We start from the raw sequence: 20,029 nt of genomic DNA, 5'->3' as shown, positions 1-20,029 counted from the left end.
TTCCGTACCTCTGGCTGGTAATAATGACCATCATGACACCCCTCCATAGTAATAAATATATATAAATAAACCGAATCCATGCAACGGCCATGTTTCAAGGGGCTCTCTCCCCATTCCTGCCAAAGGGGGTGGCGGAGAGGAGAGAGGCCCTGCCCGCCCCTCTTGCCCAGGGGCTCCCCGGGGGCAGCTGGTGGGCCGCTGTGGGGAACAGGAGGCTGGGCCTTCTTGGGCTGGATCCAGCAGGGCTGTTCCTAGGGCAGCCACCTCTCCCCCCGGCCCCGCCGCAGAACCTTCCTTTGTGAAAGCAGAGCTGCCTTCTGGCCCCACAGAGGTCCATAAAGCCAAAAGCAACCAGGGCAGCAGGAGTCAGACCCGAGGATCAGCCGTGCAGAAGTCTGTTCCGAGGACGGGATCTCTCCGACGCATCCCCGGCAAAGGGCAGGAAGCAACGCGGACGCCGCCTCAGTTGGTGTCCAGGAGTCCTAGCCCAGCCCATCGGGCCTCTGGCAGACCACGGGCCACGGAGGCCTTGCCCAGCTCCAGGACACCCCGGAGGCCGAGCAGACGCCATGGCCGCCGCAGAGGGCAACTGCCACCTTCACCCTGCGAGGAGGAGGAGGAGGAAGGCGGCCGCCTGGGTCCGCCGGCTGCAGGGCAAGCTTCCCAGGCGGGAGAGGCAGCCTGCTGCTGCTGGGCACCACCTCACAAGGGCTCCTCGCTGCGGAAAGAGCCATTGGCTGCCCCCCGCCGACACGGGCCGCGGCCGCCGTCCAAGATGTTGTCCCGGGAGCCGTGGTGCAAGCGCTTCCTCCTCCGCACGCAGAAATGCCAGCTCAAGCTGGAGACCACCAGCAGGACCAGGGCGGCGGCCAGCCCGGCCACCAGGAAGACGTAGGGCCTCTGGCGGGCAGGGGTGCGGACCAGGCGGCACGGCCCGCGCTCCGGGTGCCCCTCGTCGGTGGGGCTGGAGCCGGCCCGGTTGGAGGCCACGACGCAGAAGAGGTACTCCTGGCCGGGGAGCAGCCCCGAGACGGCCGCCAGGCGGGCCGTGCTGTTCAGGGCCGGGCCAGAGAGGGCCTCCCCGCCCACCGGCTGGTAGCGCAGGTGGTACTCCTCCACCGTGGACCAGGGGGCACACCAGCGCAAGCTGGCCCCGCTCTGGGTGGTGTGGACGGCCTCCAGGCGGGGGGGCTCCGGGGCCACGTCCGGGCCCGTGACCCCCGGGCAGAGGCAGCCGCTGGCCCGGCTCAGCTCCGCACAGGGCGCCTGGAGGTGCCGGCAGTGGTTGTAGGCACAGCGGCGAGGGGGCTCCCGGGGAGAGCCGCTGCTGGGCGTCGGGGGCTCCACGGGGAAAGGGTCGTCGTCGTAGGACTCCTCCGAGTCTGCCAGGGGGGGCCGCGGGGAGGCCCTGTCCGGCGCCACGGCAGGGGGGGCCTCGCTCCCCGAGGGATGAGGGGAGAGGCGGTGCTCGCGGAGGGGCACGGGCAAGGGGTGCCCCCTGCTGGTGGGGGAGGCCGGGAGGCACAGCTGCAGGAGGCAGGCCGCCATCAGGAAGGGCGCTGGAGCATGCATGGTTCCTCCTCCTGGGGACAGAAAGCGGGGAGGGAAAGAGCGGAATGAGCCCTGGAGAACAGCAGGTGGGGGGCGCTTAGCAGGACTTCGGCACCACAGAGAGGAAGCTGCCTCTGGCCGAGTCAGGCCTTCGGTCTGTCTAGCTCAGGATGGCCTGCACTGACTGGCAGCGGCTCTCCGAGGTTGCAATCTCAGGGGTCTTTCCAGGGACTGAACTGGGGGCCTTCTGCATACCAAGCAGATGTTCCGCCACTAAGCTACAGCCCCCTCCCCTCAGGGGAATCCCCGACAGTGCTCACTTTTATTTATTTAACACATTTCTTTGCCGCCCCAAACTTGCCTCCAAATGCAAACCAAGGCAGACCCTGCTTAGCAAAGGGAACCCTGCACATTTGCCACAACAAGGCCAACTTAGCAAGAGGCAGCGTGGCGTAGTAGCTAGCATGGAGAGGAGAGCTGGGCTGGTGGCAGCCAGCAGGACTTGTCCCCTTAGCTAAGCAGGGTCCACCCTGGTTGCATATGAAAGGGAGACTAGAAGCCTGAGCACTGGAAGAAATTCCCTTTAAGGGATGGAGCCGCTCTGGGAAGAGCAGAAGAAGGTCCCCAGTTCCCTCCCGGGCAGCATCTCCAAGAGAGGGCTGAGAGAGACTCCTGCCTGCATCCTTTGGAGAAGCCGCTGCCAGTCTGTGAAGACAATCCTGAGCTAGGGGGACCAAGGGTCGGACTCAGCATATGGCAGCTTCCTCGGTTCCTATGAGGGGGGGAGAGAGCGAGTGAGTGGAGTTTAAAATGCTTCCGAGTAGAGGAAAGAGGCGGCCCTAACGCAGCGGTCCTGTCAGAGCCATGCCTGGCATGCAGAGGGTCCCCAGTTCCTTCCCTGGCAGCATCTCCAGGGAGGGCTGGGAGAGACCCGCCCTGCCCGGAGCCCGAAACATTGCAGAAGCCGCTGCCAGTCAGGGCAGACCCTCCCGAGCTCGGAGGACCCAGGGTCTGACTCAGCCCAAGGCAGCTCCCCAGGCTCCTTCCTCCGCCCAGCCCAGGCGGTGTCTTGGCTCCTCACCTTCCCTTGGACTAACCCGTTGCGGGAGAGCCCCTTGGACGCACCCCCCAGGACGGGCCTGGAGATGTGAAGGGCTCACTTTGGGGCGGGGGGGGGGATATTCAGGAATAAGGCCAGAGCCCCCAGTCCGAACCTGCTGCTGCTGCTGCTGCTGCGGGGGGCAGAGAGTCTCCTAGTAGTGCAAATGGGCTGCTGCATGTGGACAGACAAGCCGCCCCAGCGCCACACCTGGACTCTCCCCCTTGCCCATCTCTAGGGGAAACCCGCTGCCCAGGTAGGCAGGGCTGGGGGGCTCCTGCTTGCGGGAAGCCCTGGGCTCAGCCCCCAGCATTCACAGCTGCTGCCAGACCGTGTAGACAATGCTGAGCCAGATGGACCAAGGGCCCGACTCTGCAGAAAGCCACCTTCTTCGCGAGGGTCACCACCCTCACTCGGCTCGGCACGGGCCGTGGCTGGGAAAGGAGAAGCTGCTGCCAGTCAGAGCGGGCCACACGGAGCTGGGTGGGCCCTCTGGCTCTTGGCTCTGGCCCGGCAGAAGGCAGCTGGGCGCTCTGCGGTCCCGGGGCGGAGTCCACGCAGCCAGGGGGGACGCGAGGGGGGACGCGCCCGCCATCACTCACCTGGCCTCCTCGGGGGCAGCGGGGAGTGGGTTGCCGGGATCAGGACTTGCTAGCCAAGCGGCGCCGCCGCGCAACGCCGGGCGCCAAGGCAGGGCGACTCTCCGCGGGACGGGCTCAGCCCTACCCGGCTGCGAAGAGCAGGACGAGCAGGAGCCTCGCCTAGGCTGCGGGCGGGAGCTGCCTGCCTGCGCTGGGGGTCCGGCCAGGAAGCGAAGCGCGCCGATGGCCACAGGTGCCTACCCGCTGCCTGCCTGGGACTGACGCAGCCCCTGGTCTCCTTCTCCAGCGGCAGCTGCGAGTCCACTTTTATAGGCGGCGCCGCCTCCGCCCGCTCGGCGTGAGCTCATCACGCCCCCCCCCGCAGTTCCCGCCGCCCCTTTTGCAGCTGGGCCCAGCTCGGGGGGTTGGGGGGGGGAGACTGGGGGGCGGAGCTGCCGCGGCTGCCCCAGACAGAGAGCGCTTCCCCCCCCCGCCCCCGCGCGCGCCGGTGTCTCCCAAGCAAACAAGCCGCGCCTTTTAAGGGCTGCTGCGGCTGCTGCCCCCCTCCCCGTCCCCTCCAGTTGGAGGTCGCTCCGCGCTGCCTGAAGCAAGGGGGGGGGCGGAGGGGGGGCGGAGGCCAGGCGGCGGACCATCGGGCCGGGAGGGGTGACAGGAGGGGAGACTCATCCCAGACAGGCAGAGCCACCCTGTTCCAGCCGGCGGAGAGGCCAGGTTCGCTAATGAAGAAGACAGGGAGGGGGGGAGCGGGGGAGCGGGGGAGCGGGGCCCCCACCAGGGCTCTTTGAACCCGTCCGCTCAATTATAGCGACGCCCCCCTGGTACGAGATCCCCACCGCTCATTCAGGACCCCCACGAGGAGGAGGGGTCCGTCTTTGGGTGCCCCCCTCCTGGTTCATCTGGATGGGCGGGCCTTCTCTGTGGTGGCCCCTGGGTGCTGGCACACACCCACTCCCTGCGGAGATCAGAGGATGGTCTTCCTTGGAGGCCTTCAAGACCCATCTTTTGAGCCTGGCTTCTGGCTTCTCATACCTAGTGTTAATTCTCACTTTAACCTGCTTTTAAATGGTTTCTGATTGCCTTGTTATGTGTTTTTGGCATTCGTGTAAACTGCCCTGAGCCACTTTCGGAAGGGCGGTATAGAAACAGAACCAATCAATCAAATAGGACACCCCCCCCTCCCCGCTCCCCAGCCAGGGGGCTCCTGGGTTGGCCTTTTGGAACCAATTTGGGTAAAAGGGGTTGCCCCCTGGCTCTGCAGGCCGTGGCAGCGCCCGGTTCTTCCCAAGAGCCCTCGGTCTGCTTCTCAGGAGAGCTTCAGGGCTTACCTTTCCCACGTCAATTTCAATCAACTTCATTTCACAGGATCCCAATTGCTCGGGCTGGTGCCAAAGATCTCCTGGGCCTCATTTCCAAAAACCTGGGAGCGAGGGAGAAAAGTCCCGTTTGAATCAGAGGAAGAGCGACCCGCGCTTAATTAACTGCTGCTGCTGCCGCCAGAGAGCGTCGGAGGCGAAGCCAGTGGGACCCACTTCAGGACAAGGGGGGCATTAATTAGTTTCCAGACGGAGACTGCTGTGCCCCAAAGAGTCCAGGCCCTGCTGCTGAGTCACTCTCCAGCACTTCTGACTCAGCTGCAGGGAGGTGCATCCCGGAACCTGAACGGGCCCCTTTTCGAGGAGAGACCGTGACTGCGCTTGGGACAAGGCTGAACGGATCCTGGACCCGCCAGCCAGCTTGAGCCTGCTGCTGGGCAGCCCGCAAGAGCACCCAGGCTGGCTCATCGGCGGCTCCCCCAGAGGCCCCAATTCCTTGGCTGAGCAAAGTGATTCAGTCTGAAACCATTCCATTCACAGGCATTCCTCAAAGATTAAGCATTCACGGGCAGGAGGAGGCACAAGGGCTGGCTGGACTCAGAACCCCAAATCCAGGGCAACAGCCTGAGCACGTTTGTTGCAAGCTGAGCTGTGCCCCCCCCCGCCAGCTTTGTAGAAGGGTGTCATCCTGCATGATCCCCCCACGGGCTGCGGCTTTCCTTGTACGAGAGGCAGCACATGCACCCCCAAAGCCCAGTGTTGGCAGCCCCCTCCCCTAGCAGAAGCACAGCCCTGCTGCTGGGTCAGGCCCGCAGAAGTCCCTCCAGGCCAGAGGGGAGGGCAGGGGCCGAGTTGGGGGAGAGGGGACCCGGGTTGGCCCTTCTCCCTGGTGGCCCCTTGGAGGGAGGGAGATCCGGAAGGCAGCGGGGAGGGGTGCAGCTGGGGGCCCCAGTGCTCTGAACCCACCTGCGCAGTCATAGCGACACCCCGCTGGGGGAGGGCAGGCCCCCTCTCCTGCAGGTCCACTGGCACAGGGCAAGCACCACATCCCGTCGCTACCGGCAAGGGCGCAGCAGCCTGCCCGCTTGCCCAAACCGCGGTTTCCTGCGTCCAGCTGCCACCGGAGTCTGTCCCTAGTTTCCAACGGCGAAGGGGGAGCTTCAAATGGCTTCGATCTTGTGCCTGGGCAAGGCTGAGGCTTGCTTACACCACAGCAAGCCATACTTCCCATTGCTCCATGAAACTCGGCTGACTCCCACTAGCTCGCTGGGCAGAGAGGCCACTTTTCAAGGTGGGTGCGGGTGGGGGGTGTCTTCCTTTTGATTTAGGAGATCAAGGGTCTCTCTAGTCCAGCAGAGTGTATTTTCCAGCAGCCGTTGCTGGAAACATGGCTGTTGCTTTTTCTTTTCTTTTTTTAAAGTTCTGGATCCCCTTGGAGGCAGAGAACCACCTTCCAGCCCTCTAGTAGTACGGAGACTGGGAAACTGCTCCGCTCATCATCAGACAAAGAGGCACCGTCTACAGTAAGGCTCTCTTCTGCTGAGCAGGGGGAGAGCATCACTCAGCCCAGCAGAGTGGCTATTCCTGGGGTCTCCTTTTAGACTGTAGGCCCTTTGCGGGCAGGGAACCTTCTCATTCCCTTTGCTACATAAACTGCTGTGAAAACTCCCCCCCCCAGGCAGTACATACATACTGTTATCTACCTAAAGCCATGTGGTGGGGGGAGAACCCTGAGGGGCATCTGCACAGCAGGGAGGAGGATTCCGGCCAAGGCCCCCAAGCCCTCTCCGTCAGCACTGGAAGCAGCAGGAGGTGGCTCCACCCTCCCACAGGCGGGTGACGACCAGCACCAGGCTGGGACGTTAGGCAAGGGTGACTCGCCCTCCCTGGAGCGTGGGCACCTTCTTCCAAGCCAGCGCTGGATCAGTCTCCTCCACATGCATGTGTGAGTGAGGCCAGCGAGACTGGGTGGGGTTCTCTGTGGACAAGGATGGCTTGGAAGACAGAAAGCGGCCATCAGCCAAGGAAAACCCGTCATCATCCCAGGGCAGGTCCAAGCCAGCCACAGCCGCCTCCTGCAGCCACTCAGTGCTGGGGGAGAACTCTGGCCCCCGCCCGCTCCAAGTTCTGCATCACAAAAAGCAAAGTTCTGGGCCAGGTTTGGTGGAAATGCCAGCCCAGGATGCCCACATTTCTGGGCGCTGTTGAGAAAAGCCCTCGGAGCCCTGAGCGGTCAGAACGCCAATAAGACCAGACCCGTCAACTGCTGCTTCTGGAATGCGGGTTGTGCAAGCAACGGGGGGGGGAGCACACGCCCTCCCCCTCCCCAGGCCTGAGCCCACCTTGAGCTCCATGCAGGAAGAGCAGGAGATGAACGTCACAAGGGAGCAAAAATGGTTGGCAGGTAAAGTTTTATTAAGTTAGTGTCTCCAGGTGAGGAGTGGGGGGGGGATAAAAGGAGCTGGACTGTAAACAGAAGCTGGGGGGCCTGGCTGCTTCGCCACGGGGAGCAAGGCCTGCCGTGGGCGGAGAGGCGTGCGGGTGCCGAGGAGGAAGGGAGGGGGGCACACGAGACCCCCCCTCAGGAGCTCGAGCAGATCGCCCGCTGCCGGAGCTCTGACCCTGGCGTGGGGGCCCCGATGCCCGATGGCAGCAAGCCTGAAGGATCTCCCTCTGGCGACAGGGCTGGGAAGTTGGCTTCGGTGAGCAGCGAGGGGGCGTCCACCGACTCAAACTCTGCCTCTGCGCAGGGAAGGAGGAAAGATCCCCACCCAGCTTAGTCGAGCGGCGTCTTGAGCAAGAGGCATCTTCCCCCCACCCCACCCCCAGGCTGGAGACGGAGCCCCCCCCCCCCAAGCAGAGAGCACGAACCAGGCCCTCCTCATTCGACTCGGCCTCCAGGGTCCAGGCTGGGGTGGGGGGCAGAGGCTGGCGAAGGGGCTCCCAGCAGAGGCCACTTTGAGTGGGCAGCTTCCTTCTCGGCAGCTGGAGCGCCTTTGGGTGGGCTGGAGAAGGGATGCTGGCAGCCCCCGCATGGCCGCAGGAGGTCAAGAATCTCTGGGCAGCCGGGAGACCCAGAGCTTGTGGATGGGGACAGGCGCCTCGGGAAGAAGGCAGCTTCCCCTCTCCCCGAGTCAGGGCCTTGGTCGACCGAGCTCAGCACTGTCGACACTGACTGGCAGCGGCTTCTCCCGGGTTTCCAGCTCAGGGGCCTCTCCCGGCCCCACCTGCAGATGCTGCTGCTGTCACCGCGGCCAGGGAGGGGACCAGAAAGCATCTGTATGCCAAGCAGAGGCTCTGCCCTTGAGCTGGGGAGCCCCATCTCCAGAGGAGGCATCCCTGGGTCTCCCATCCAGGCACGGACCACACCAAGACCTGCTTAGTGACAGCAAGGGGGCTGCCTGGCGTGTGCCCTGCGGCCGTGCTCTGGGGCCCCATGGGAGCGCCTCCGCTCAGGATCCAGAGGCGGGCAGCGCCAGCGTTCGGGCAAGGGGCAGGGAGCAGCGCCTACCTCCGCTGAGTCCTTCCGCTGGGCTGGCTTCGGGGCTGGAGTCGCTGGGCCTTCCCAGCTCGCTCTTCTTGACCGGCACGGCAGCAGCAGCTGCACAGAGACAAGAGCCCCAGTCAGGAGGGGGCCAGAGGGAGGGGGCCAGCCAGGAGCTTGGCCTCTTTGAGCACTTGGCGTCCCCACGGAACGCGCTGCGGACCCCTCCGTGCAGAAAGAAGGGAGCCTGTGCTTCTTAAAAGCAAGTGGCTAGCCCTCATGGCTGGAAAGATGGCCACACACCCTTCGGGAGGCCAGCCCCCTGCCCAGGCTGGCGGCCCTGCTGGACTGGGCCAAAGAGCCCCTCCCTCTAGCAGCCGGCTCCCCACAGAGGGAGGCTAGTCCCCCCCCCCTCACACCTGCTGCAGACAGCAAGTCCTCGCCTTCCACCGTCCCCACATCCTCTGGCGGCGGCGGCGGCGGCAGCAGGTCGTCTCCCTCCTCCCTGGTGCCTGAGCAACAACACGGAGAGGCCAATTAACAAGCACAGCTGCAGCCGAGGCTCAAGGGAGAGGAGCCATTAAGTGCCCCCTCTGAAGTCATTAAGAGAGCCAGCCAGCGAGCCAGCGAGAGAGAGAACGGAGGGCACTTTGCTCAGCTCACAGCTTTGCCCTGCTCGATCCCGAAACCCCAGCTCTCCTCTGAGGGGCTCATCAGGGATTCCCAAGGCTGGCTCCACAGATGTAGCGAGACGGCAACTCCCACCCCCCCCTGCACCCACGGCTTTGGGGCAACGCGGCTTCTGGAGCCCGAGGACCCCACACTGCGCAGACCCAGAGGGGGCCCCCCCACCTTCTTTGACGTTCAGCACCCTCCGGCGTAGTTCTCCCTTCAGCTGCTGCGCTCCGGGGCCCTCCCGGCCGGACACCTGGGAGAGGGGACAGCAAGCAAGACGGAGCTGGGTCGCGCGGCCGGACTCCCTCTGAGCAGCCCCAAAGACAGGCAGACGCACAGGAGGGGGACAAGAAGCAGGCGACCCCCCCCACCCCCACCCCCGTACCGAGGAGGGCTCCTGGGGCCACACGCTGCCCCAGATCCACTGCAGGTAGCTGAAGAGGACGATGACGCTGAGGAACGCAAAGTTGCTGGCCACGCCCAAGATGGCCGACGTCACCGGGAAGTTGTAGAGGAGGTACCTGCAGGAGAGGAGAGGCGGGTTGGGGGCCCCGTGCTCTTAGGAGGAGCCCAGAGGGGCCCCCCACCCTCTTCAAGCTGCTGACCGCTCTCCGTGCACAGTCTGCTCCCTAGAGGGTTGCCCGGTGGGGCCGGGGCATAAGAGCCCGAGGCCGGGGGAGCGAGGTCTGCCACAAGCCCTCCCCACGTCTGCAAAGCCATGTTAAGAGGGTCAAGCAGCCAACAGAGTCTCCAAGGCAGAATTGGTGGCAGCGGGAATATAAGGACACGCATACAAGCAAAGAGCCCCGTAATGGCGCAGCGGGGAAAACGGCTTGACTACCAAGCCAGAGGTTGCTGGTTCGAATCCCCGCTGGTGTCGGTTTCCCAGACCCCTCTATCGGGCAGCAGCAGCGAGATAGGAAGGGGCTGAAAGGCATCGTCATCATCTCATGCTGCGCGGGACGGGGCAACGGTCAACCCCTCCTGGATTCTACCAAAGACAACCACAGGGCTAGTCTGTGGGCGCCAGGAGTCGAAACTGACTTGATGGCACACCTTTCCCTTTATACAAGCCAAAGTAACGTTTAAGGTGAAAAAATGAAAACCAACTTTACACACATCCCTGACTCAGACCAAACGCCACAGACAGCCTGCTCTCTCCTTACCGCAGACCAGTGAAGTGAGCATGAATTCGCAGCTGAGCCCCATAGATCTGTATCTTCGTGGTCTGAATTTCAATCACAACCCCAGTGGTTGGGGTGTACTGGAGAGAGAGAGGGAGGAGAACATGGTCAGTGGGGGGTGGGAGGGTACACTTACCCCTCCCCTCACTCCCCCCCACCATGCCAGGGGACACAAGTTCAGGAGCTGCTGGGATTCGACCATGCACACCCAGTATGCTGCTTCCGACAGCAGCCAGCCAGCTCCCTCTAGTGGACGCTCATGGGAATTGCAGCTAGGTGGTGGCTGTCGTCCCCTTTTGGCCTCCAGGACCCCCATACATTGGAAGGATGCAACAACAGCCAGCCCAGCGTCAAGGCTGGAGAGAGGGGTGCATTCAGACTGGGCAGGCCCAGAGTCAAGTCCCTGCTCAGCCACAGAGCTCCCTGGTGACCTTGGCCTAGTCGCCTACCCCACAGAAGCATCCTGTCCTTATTTCTTTTTCTAGCTAACCCGCCTCTGTGAACCTCTCTGCTGGATCAATACGCACAAGAAGAAGAGGTGGGTGCAAGAACACGGGAGAGGCAGAGGCCTCGCGGGGCAGCTCAAGCCTTCTGGACGAAATGGGGGAGAGCGGAGAAGCTGCTTCTGGACACTTGCCGGGGGCGGGAGGGATTCAGAGCTGGGGCGGCCCAAGGAGTGAGAAGGGGACCCCCACCCCACCCCCACGCCAGGTCCTCACCGAGTCTTCCCTGTAGTCCGAAAAGAGCTCGATCTCCACGGTCTGCTTCTGCTCTGCAAATCCGGACAAGAAGAGGCTGGCGAAGGCCAGGGTATCGAGGGACTGCAGCAGGCTTGAGCGGTAATGCAGCATGGCCTGAGGGAGAAGCGGGGCGGGGCGGAAGAGGGAGGGAGAAGGGCCTCGGGTCAATCACACGGCCCCGCCACACGGCGCCAGGAGGGTCCCTAAACATCCCCAACTCGCGGCTGCACCACCAGATGCTTGGAGGGGCCCAGGTTTAGCCAGGGTGAAGATGCCACGGAAAATGCAGGGTTTGCTTTTTTAAATTATCATTTCAAGGCCGTCACCAGCCGGGGTTTTTTTGGCTTCCTAAGACTGAAGCTGCCCTACTGGATCAGTCCCCAGGAACCCAGCATCCCATTTCCCATCATGTCCAACTGGACAGGAAGCCAAAAGCTGGGCATGCCTCTTCTGGACACTTCTGGAGGCTGCCGCTTCTGGACACTCAGCGTTGCCTTCATGGCTAAAAGCTGCCCACAGGCCTCCCCTCCCCCTCCGTCATGAGTTTGTCAAGCCCCCTTTCAGAGCCAGTCAAGCCAGTGGCTGTCACCACATCTTGTGGCAGCAGGTTCCACAAGATCAATTACGGACGGGGTGAACGAGTGCTTTCCTGTATTTCCCCCAGCACCTCTATTTCCTCCCCCCAATGCACAATATTTTAGACCTCTCTTATCATGCCCCTCCCTCCATTGTCTTTATTCTGATCTACCGAGAGAGAGAGAGAGAGGGAGGGAGGAATCTGTCCATGTGGAGCCTCACGGGGAAGCTCCAGGCGGCAGGTCGGTTCTGCTTCCTTTCCTCTGCATTCCCCCCCACCGGCTCTTCCAAGCAGAAGCAACATCTCTACTCTCACGAGCTGCCATTCTGGCTGCACATTAAGGCCAGGGGTTGCCTTGCGCTGACTTGTTGAAACTTCCAGCTATTTGGCTTCTCTTTCACGGGACAACCCAACTGCAGCTCACTTGGATGTGTGTGGAACCGCTGGGCATTTCCGGTACAGTAAAATCCAAGCTGGTGTTCCCAGCAAGGACATCACTCGCTGATGGCCGATCTCGGCTAGGAAGCCTGTGTGACGACGGCCCAAGGAAGGAATCCAACTGGGAATCTCAGCACCACCTCAACAGCGACCCAGTGTCTGACTCTCCGTTCCTACCAGCGCCAAGCCTGGTTAGCTCCTGGGTTAGCAAGAGTGGAGGAGGGCACCTTGGCTCTCTGGCTGTTGCTGAACTACACCTCCTTGTCAGCTGTGGATAATGGGAGTTGTAGTCCAGCCACACAGCTGGAGAGTCAAGGCTGCCTCCTCGTGGGACGGAGGATTTGACCGCAAATAGGTCCAATGCAAGGGAAATGCACTTAGAGGTCTCTTTAGTTTCTCATCACTGTATATACAGATTAAGACTTTTGTGCCATTAAAGAAAAGAGCTCTGGCATATTCAAGACACAGGCAAGCATCCAATTCATACAAGAACTGCAACCACACATACTTGGCTAATTAGAAAGATTATTATTCAGACAAATCTGTAAACAAAATTAGGATTTAAAAAAAAAATTCAAGGGCTCACAAATTTATGGGACGCTGGTCCCTTCTTAAGAGAGGCCTTCCCCTTCTCTTTCCCCTGGAGGAAAGGCCTCTTTCCCACAACTCCACCTATTGTGGAAAGACCTCTTCGTACTGGGGGAAGGCCTCTTTCACGGCTCCACCTACTGTGACTACTACTACTACTACTACCTGAATAGTCACAACTCACTGGGCGAGGCTGGGCCGGTCACTGCTCTCTCAGCCTAACCTACGTCACAAGGTTGCTGTGAGGATAAATACAACCACTCTGGGCTTCTTGGAGGAAGAGCGGGATAACTTTATTAAATTTCGGTACCGCCTAACCCAGAGGTTCTTGGCGGTTCACATCAATAAAAAATAAAAACCAAGATAAATAAGCGATTTTAAAAAATCAAAGCAATTTAAGACCATTTAAGAGTCACTAGAAGCCAGGCTAAAAATCTATCAGTTGTATTCATAGGCAAATGCATGCCGATTTGATTAAATCAGCAATTAAAAGACTAAGATTCCTTTAAAGGAATTAAGCAGCAGCCCCTAGTTCAGGTGGAAGCCCACCAGTCAGGGAGCAAATTGCAAGAGTGCTCTAACTACGGCTTGTTTGGTTGTTTACTTACATGCTTGCCTGAAATCATGCCAGTTTCTCCAGAACTCTGGGGATGGAGCGGAAAACACCAGTTACAGCGAGGCTGCGCTTTATGCATTGCTAAAAGAACTACTGACTGGCAGCACAAATGATGTTAATTAGAAGATAAAAGTTGGGTGGGTGGGTGGGTGGTGGGGGAGAATTGCATCTCTTGTTTCTAATAGGTTTTGGTTGAGAGGTGTGCCTCCATCATGAACAGTTTGCTTCATTATTATAATTTCAGAATCATGAAAGGATGCTTTACTTTTGCTTCTTTTGAGAGGTCGTAGGGAAAAATAGGGGAACTGTAGCAGTGACAGTTTCAAAGGTTCGGCAGAGCAACCGAGGGGCAATTTCTGTGTTCTCTATCAGCTTTTTATCTACGTCAAGGCAGCCAGCAGGCAGGACGGAGAAAGCCACACCTCCTGTTGCCTGGTCCCCACCAGCCTCCAAGATGAGGCACCTGGGCTTTCAGATCAGAACATGCGCCTGTCTCCCAGAATGGAGTCTCAGCACTTTCCTTTAAAAATACAAACAAGATTAAGGACCTGCCGTCACGTCCTCCACACATTCCAAGCTCAAGGATTTGAAAAACGTGTCCTGGAGCTCAGCCCTGGCTCCAAGTAAACCTTAGGTGTTTTATGTTGGCAATCCAGGACTAATTATTCAGGATTAAACCTGAAGTTGAGAAGGATACTATCCAGCGTATGCACCCCAATGCTCAGAGTGGGAAGCAGGTGTGCTTTCCGCCTCCTGAAGGCAGCAGGGAAGCAGGTGGTTCTTCAGGTTGCTGGAAAACCAGCCACCCTGAGCCTCCCCCACACACCCCACACCCCGAGGCCCCAGACGTACGGATTTGGCTGCAGTGGAGATGACGCGGCCGCCTTTGGTGTAGCAGGATATGACCACCATGAACATCCCCAGGTTCTGGTTGACTGGCGACTCTGGCAGCTCCAGCTCCAAGGAGATGCGATAAGGTTGTCCGTACATCAGGACCTGTGGATGGCAAGGAGGAGAAGCCTGAGATGGGGCCATTGTGCAGAGAGGGGAGCAACTCACAAGCCACCCCGCTGACCTCCCTGCTCCAGAGCGCCGGGCTTAGACAAGCGGCAGAGGGAGGTGGTCAGATGCAGAAGGGCTCAAAGTGACGGCACCACTGAAGAAGACAGCAGACGGGGAGATCTATTCTTCCCCCCACGTTAAGAAGAGCCACGAAAGCAGGAAGCCAGCCCAGCAAGCCCAGAGCAGGGCGAGCGCCTTTCACCTTGCCGGGATTTCCTGCTTCAGTCTAAGGAGGAGCAGCAGGCGGGAGCAAGATTCCTCCCTTCTTAGCAGGACAGTCCACACTGCTTTTAAAGTCCAAGTTCAACAGGCAGCTTGCAAAACACCCACAAGGCTGTTTAAAAAGTCTTCTGGAACAAGGAGGAGGGCACAGATGCAGCCCGTCTGATCTCTCTGGGGAAGACATCCCCCAGTTGTGGTCCCACTGCCAAAAGAGGCCTCTGGCACCCAGTTATTAGCAGGAAGGATTTAAGCTGCTTTTCAACCACCACAAGAGCCCCAACAGTGGTGTGTGCTGCAAAGGGAATGAGAAAACAATCCCCTGCCCCAAAGGGACTACAGTCCACAAAGAAACCCAAGGGAGGCACCAGCAGGCAGCCACTGGGAGGGGGACTTCCTTGCCCCCCCTCAACAGAAGGGAGCCCCCCACTTGCATGAAAGAGGGCCTCTCAGCCCAGTTTGCAGGGTTAGGCACATAGAAAGCTGCCTCATACAGAGTCAGACCCTTGGTCCATCTAGCTCAGCATTGCCTACACAGACTGGCAGCGGCTTCTCCAAGGTTGCGGGCAGGAGTCTCTCGGCCCCTGATTCCGATCTCGCCTCACCAGGTGGCAAGCAGGCCAGGCCCTATCCCCTTGTCTGCAGAATGGGAAGGAGGATACTGAACCCGCCGTGGGTCTGGGTTCCTCTCGCGTTGCATTTGAGAGTAAAAGCCTGTCTGCCTCCTGCACTAGCTGCCCCAGGCCCGATCGAGAACGTAGCGCAAGCCTGTTGGGAAGCTACTCGGCCAGATGCTCCTGCCATGCACTGAAGATCTGCAAGGAAGGTCTGCTCGGAGGTGGGGACTCCAAGAGATGTCCTGGTCCTTCCAGGAACACGCCTGCCTGTCTTAGCTAAAGGTGAGGTTGCTGCTTCAGCAGCCGAGATGCTCCCTGGGAAGCCCCACAACTGTGAAGCGGCTAGTGGTCAGGACTGAGCCAGGAAGGGTGCTTTGCTCAGCTTTTGGACAGACATTTTAAGCACTTAAGGACAGCCCAGCCAAGACAACACACCCCACATCTCTGTCTCCATAACATGTCCCAATTATTTTTCCGATATGCCTTACTCCATCACCTGAAGGACAGGTCTGAGTAGCAGAAGAGTTCTATCAGGCTTCAGATCTTGCGAGCGACATCGCAATCGCCCGCCTACACCCTTCCTCCTCTCCTCTGCTGCTGATCTACAGTTTTGATTGCATGACGGAGCCTGTAAGACTTGGGTCAAAGCTCTCAAGCACTCAAAAAGCACCGCAGACGAGTATTACTGTGATGTAAAATAAAAAGGTAGAACTTTTGCTCCAATTGTCAAGTACCAGGGAAAGCTGCCTTCTACGGAGTCAGACCCTTCGTCCGTTTGGCTCAGGGTGGTCTGCACTGGCTGGCAGCAGCTCTCCAGGGTTTCAGGCCAGAGTCTTTCTGAACCCTCCTTGGAAATGCTGCTGCCAGGGATTGAAACTGGGACCTTCTGAATGCAGAGCAGGGGCTCTGGCGTTGAGTGACAGCCCCCTCCCCTCAGGGGAATCTCGAGCAGCACACAGGTAGTCACCCATCCAAATGCAAACCAAGGCAAACTCTGCTTAGCAGAGGGCAATTCATGCTCACTACTGCAAGACCAGCTCTTCAGGCAGCCCCTCACTCACCTTGTCACGGTTGTCCTTGATGAAAGAAACGTTGGCAACGGGAAAGGAGCAGAGCTCTGGTCCGGCCGAGGCACAGTCGGTCCTGGAAAAGGTTCAAAGAGCCCCCCGGTCACACCCAAGGAAGGCACCTCACCCTCCACTTGCACGCCTCAGGAGCCTTTCAGCGAACTGAGCAAAGAGGCACCTTTTTAAAGAGGTGATTCTCTATCAGGGGGAGAGCAAACTGGCCTTCTCCATCCCCAGCAGCACAGCATCCCTCCAGTGGCTGTTGCTGGGGTCTATCCTAGGTTTCTTTTTTAGGTTGTGAGCCCTTTAGGGACAGGGAGCCATCTTATTTATTTCAATGTAAACCGCCTCGGGGACGAAGCGGTATATGAGTATGTGTCGTATCTGTATTCAGACGCCCAGTACTACCTGGGACACACCAGCCAGACTCTTGGCCGAATTCGCCCCCAGGGGGAAGCACCGACCTTGAGAGAGCCGTGGAGGCCACACACACTCTTGCCGGGGGTGGGGGTGGAATTGTGCAGACAGAAAGCTAGCTCGCCACAGAGGAGGTTCCTAGTGTAGCTGTCTCCCTGACTTGCTTTTTACAAGACCTTTGACAAGGTCTCCTTGGAGGCAAGCAGCTCTCATCCACTCGCAAAGCAACCCTGGGCAGGAGCAGAAGGAAGGGGGACCATATGGGCTTCAGGGAAGCTGAACACCCTTCCTGGAAAGAGCCAATGAAGAAAGCATGCTCTCTATATTTGGGAACTACCATTCCGCCCACAACACGACCCCTTTAAAGCATTTTCGCCTCCTCTCCTTGGTTTATGAAGGAATCCACAAGGCAGCTTACAACAGAGTTTAAAAGCAGCAATGCACAATGCTCAGAAAACCTTTTGGGGTAGATTAAAAGTGTTCCCTGGGAAGTCACGGGCTTTGATCCAAAAGGACAGCAAGCCAAAGGAGAACACAAGCCTGGCTGCAGTCCTCAATGCATTTACTTGGGAGTAAGTTCCACTGATCACAGCGAGACTTACTCCTGAGTAAAGGTGCCCAGGGCTATTGTGCAAATGTCTGTGAAAAGCTTCCTGACAGCACAGAGCCAGAAGGAGCCGGAGGCTGCAGCACAGCCCAGGAAACACTGCTGATCAGGAATATTCGGGCTGCAGCGCGTGAGCCCTAGGGGGCCATAACAAGGTTTTGAAAAGAGCGGAGGCAAAGCCTTGCGCAGAAGCAGGCATTCCTCCTCCTTTTGCACACAGTGTCCTCTTGCCCAGTTGGAAACAGGCTGCCCAGGAGTGGAAGAAGCTTCCCGACCAATGTCTTGGCTGAAGCCACTGCTTTTTAAATCCAAGTACTCAACACCAACTAAAAAACCTGCAGAGAGCACATGCGGTCTCCAAAGAGATATCCCCCCTGCTTCTTACACACAGGAGGAAAGACCTCTTCTGTGAGGAGACTTGCTACAATGAACTCATGCATAAGCTCACACACAAACCTATACTTCCTGCTTCAGAATTAGCTTCTTACCCTTATGCAAGTTTAGCTGAACAGTCGACTGGACTGAAACTCTGAACCAACCAAGATTCAATCAGGTAGGCAGCCAGCCAGCCAACCCCAGAAGCCACGCTCTCAGTTAAAAGCGAGAGACATCAGGATGGTCTCAGCCAGCAGCAAAGGTATGCAGACTCCCATAAGCAAGGAGTTTCAGCTGCTACAGTGCCACTGCAGAAAAGGCCCCGTTTTGGTGGCCACCCACCAGACCTCCGAGGGTGGGAAGACCACAGTGGGTGCCTAGAGCGCTCCATCTCCATCCCCCCACCCCCCCAGGACCACGACTGACCTGAACTGGTAGTGCACGGGGCTGATGTAGCTCACGGTGGGCATGTAGGAGTAGTAGAAGCTGCCATAGAGGAAGACGGAGATCCAGAGGAGGAGCAGGAGGACGCACAGCAAGATAGCCGTCTGCAGGACAGTGCGGCGTACCCTCAGCATCAGCAGTGAGGCCACCTCCTGCGCCCAGAGCAGGAAGGGGCTGGTGTTGCCTGCCATGGCCCCGGGAGGAGGAGGAGGAGGCATCAGGCCGGGATCCCGAGCAGCAGCCAGCAGTCCGTGGGAGCAGCAACCGTGGGAGCAGCGTGCTGGGCAGCAGAGGCCTTACAGTGGCACTAGGAGAGAGCGGGAGGGAGAGTGACGGCAGCTCCTTACGCAAGGGAGGGGCGCAGGGCCCTCGAGCCGGGCTGGACAACACCCAGGCCTCCTACTCGGGGAAGAGGCTCTGGCTTCTGGTCCGCCCGCCACCCCGCCGGCGCCTCTTCGTGCTGGGAAGGCCGCTCACGTCCATGGGAAAGGCGGCTGGCCTGCGAGTCAACGACCCCGGAGCATGGCGGAGGAAGGAGCTGCTCTGCCTGGCGCCCCTTCGTCCTCCTGGGGACCAGGCACTCCACAGTCTCAGCGCCACTGCAGGCCGGAGGGTCCCTGGAGAGGAAGGGGAGAAAAGGCAAAGACAGGCCCGCAGCCAAAGTTAGCATCACCCACAGTGTGATTGGGAAGTGGTGGGAAGCGGAAGGGGCCAGAAGAAGCAGCGAGGGAGGGAAGAGACCAAGAAGAAGGGAGACACCCACACTGGTGTGTGTGCGTGCGCAGGGGAAACAGAGTGGGAGAGAGCACAAGAGGCTGCAGACACAGTGTCTGGGTGTGAAGGCGGAATAGTTGGGCACAGACAAGGGCCAGCGGGACAGGATGTTGGGTTGACTGCAGCTCTGGAATTTTCTGCTGGCCCCATTCTTGCTGAGGCAGTCAATCTCTGCCTGACTCCATGACTTCAGTGCCACCAGCCTTCTGCCTCTCCTCTCCCTCCACACAAGAGTATTATTAATGGTAATAATAAGAGAGAAAGACTCCTGAGGCTGGAAACGCCCCCCATCAGACGACTGCGGAGGGCTCCTTGCTTTGCCCCCTCAGGGACCCCTCAGTCGTCAGTTTGCAGGGGAGGGGTGATGGGGGAGAGCAGGAGATCCTGCCCACACTGGGGGAACCACCCGGGGTGGGGTGTGGGGTGCAGCAGTCGCTGGGCTCCTCCTGGCTTCCAGGCACAACCAAGGGGAGGCTGAGTAGTGACCCAGCTGCAGCCTGTCCCAAGGGAAGGAGCCTGGTACTTGGGGAGGGGCTCCAGCCACAAACTGAGCAGGGGGCACCCCTTAGGAGCCCTAGATGGGGAGGGGGACAACTGAGGAACCAGACACCTGCAGGGGGGTGGGGGAGGAACAGGAAGAAGCATTAGGATACCTGCCGCCCCCCCACGAGATGGTGGGGGTGTAGAATGAGGACGCCGGACGCCTGGGTTCCTGGCACAGCTGGGGCGGGGCGAGAAAAGTGTTTGGGAAGCCAGCTGCCTGGCCGGGTGACGGGGGGGGGGGGATGCGGGACCAACCGGGCGCCCGGATCCCAGCCGCCCCCAGGGAAGGGCGAGGGACGGAAAGTCGAGGCACCTGCTGGGTTCTTTCCAGCGCCGGCCCGGCCGCCACCAACTCCTCCTCTTCGTCGTCTTCTTCTTCCTCCTCCTCTTCTGCCTCTCCAAAATCGGCCTCTTCCGGGTGTAGCCCCGCCCCCGGCAACCCCGCGCGGGGGGGAGAAGCAGGGGCGGGGCTTGGCCTTTGGGAAGCGCCGGCCGAGGCTGAGCATCTCCCCGTCACGTGGCCCGAGGGATGCGCCTGCCTGCCTCCCGTCTCCATGGCGACCAGCCGAGAGCAGCAGCAGCAGCAGGGTACCAGAAGGGCGGGCGCCCTGAGGAAGAGGAGGATGCGCGGGCGCGGGGGCGCTGCAGACCTGACCAGGACTCCTCGGGTCTCTCCCCGGGGCTGGGGGACGGGAGGGGTGGACTCCTCCTGGGTCCTTTATTTATTTGTTTAGTTTAGTTTAGTTTTAGTTTAGTTTAGTTTAGTTACCCCCGGCAGCATCTCCAGGCAGGGCGGGGAGGAGAGACCCCTGAGCCAAAGCCCGGGAGAGCCCCTCCTAGTCAGGGTGCAGACAGTACTGAGCGAGGTGGGCCAAGGGCCCGATACTTTCGTTTCTGAAATAAGCAGCAGTGAGCATGAATTGTCCCCCTCTGCTAAGCAGGGCTGGCCCTGGTTTGCTTTTGGCTGGGAGACTCCATGTGTGAGCACTGGGAGATCTTCCCCTGAGGGGAGGGGGCTGTAGCCCCAAGGGAAGAGG

The 20,029-nt window shown here is 59.8% G+C and overlaps 2 protein-coding genes across 8 annotated transcripts; both read right to left on the bottom strand.

Annotated features, from left to right (window-relative positions):
• Positions 1 to 42: 42 nt before the first annotated feature.
• LRRN4CL (LRRN4 C-terminal like) lies at positions 43 to 3,756 on the bottom strand. The gene is made up of 2 exons (XM_053278949.1): positions 3,253 to 3,756; positions 43 to 1,583 (listed from the first exon to the last, which is right to left on the bottom strand). Exon 2 carries the CDS (start codon positions 1,570 to 1,572, stop codon positions 703 to 705), a length of 870 nt encoding a protein of 289 aa, XP_053134924.1. The 5' UTR covers positions 1,573 to 1,583; positions 3,253 to 3,756; the 3' UTR covers positions 43 to 702.
• Positions 3,757 to 6,959: 3,203 nt separating this feature from the next.
• On the bottom strand, positions 6,960 to 19,457 carry BSCL2 (BSCL2 lipid droplet biogenesis associated, seipin). Of its 7 annotated transcripts, none has more exons than XM_053278368.1 (13): positions 19,306 to 19,457; positions 18,153 to 18,292; positions 17,658 to 17,982; positions 15,827 to 15,908; positions 13,720 to 13,863; positions 12,860 to 12,895; positions 10,628 to 10,762; positions 9,891 to 9,988; positions 9,110 to 9,245; positions 8,902 to 8,977; positions 8,469 to 8,561; positions 8,077 to 8,166; positions 6,960 to 7,307 (listed from the first exon to the last, which is right to left on the bottom strand). In XM_053278368.1, exons 3-13 carry the CDS (start codon positions 17,891 to 17,893, stop codon positions 7,147 to 7,149), a joined length of 1,287 nt encoding a protein of 428 aa, XP_053134343.1. In that variant the 5' UTR covers positions 17,894 to 17,982; positions 18,153 to 18,292; positions 19,306 to 19,457; the 3' UTR covers positions 6,960 to 7,146. The 7 variants fall into 7 exon arrangements, with proteins under 7 accessions (XP_053134343.1, XP_053134344.1, XP_053134346.1 ...); XM_053278369.1 differs by adding an exon at positions 19,103 to 19,170 and having other exon boundaries at positions 17,658 to 18,292; positions 19,306 to 19,424; XM_053278371.1 differs by lacking the exon at positions 18,153 to 18,292 and adding an exon at positions 19,103 to 19,170 and having other exon boundaries at positions 19,306 to 19,424.
• Between the last annotated feature and the right edge of the window lie 572 nt (positions 19,458 to 20,029).

Source organism: Hemicordylus capensis, chromosome 14, assembly GCF_027244095.1.
Source record: "Hemicordylus capensis ecotype Gifberg chromosome 14, rHemCap1.1.pri, whole genome shotgun sequence".
Lineage (NCBI taxonomy): Eukaryota > Metazoa > Chordata > Lepidosauria > Squamata > Cordylidae > Hemicordylus > Hemicordylus capensis.
This window is presented reverse-complemented; position numbering and strand designations above follow the sequence as displayed.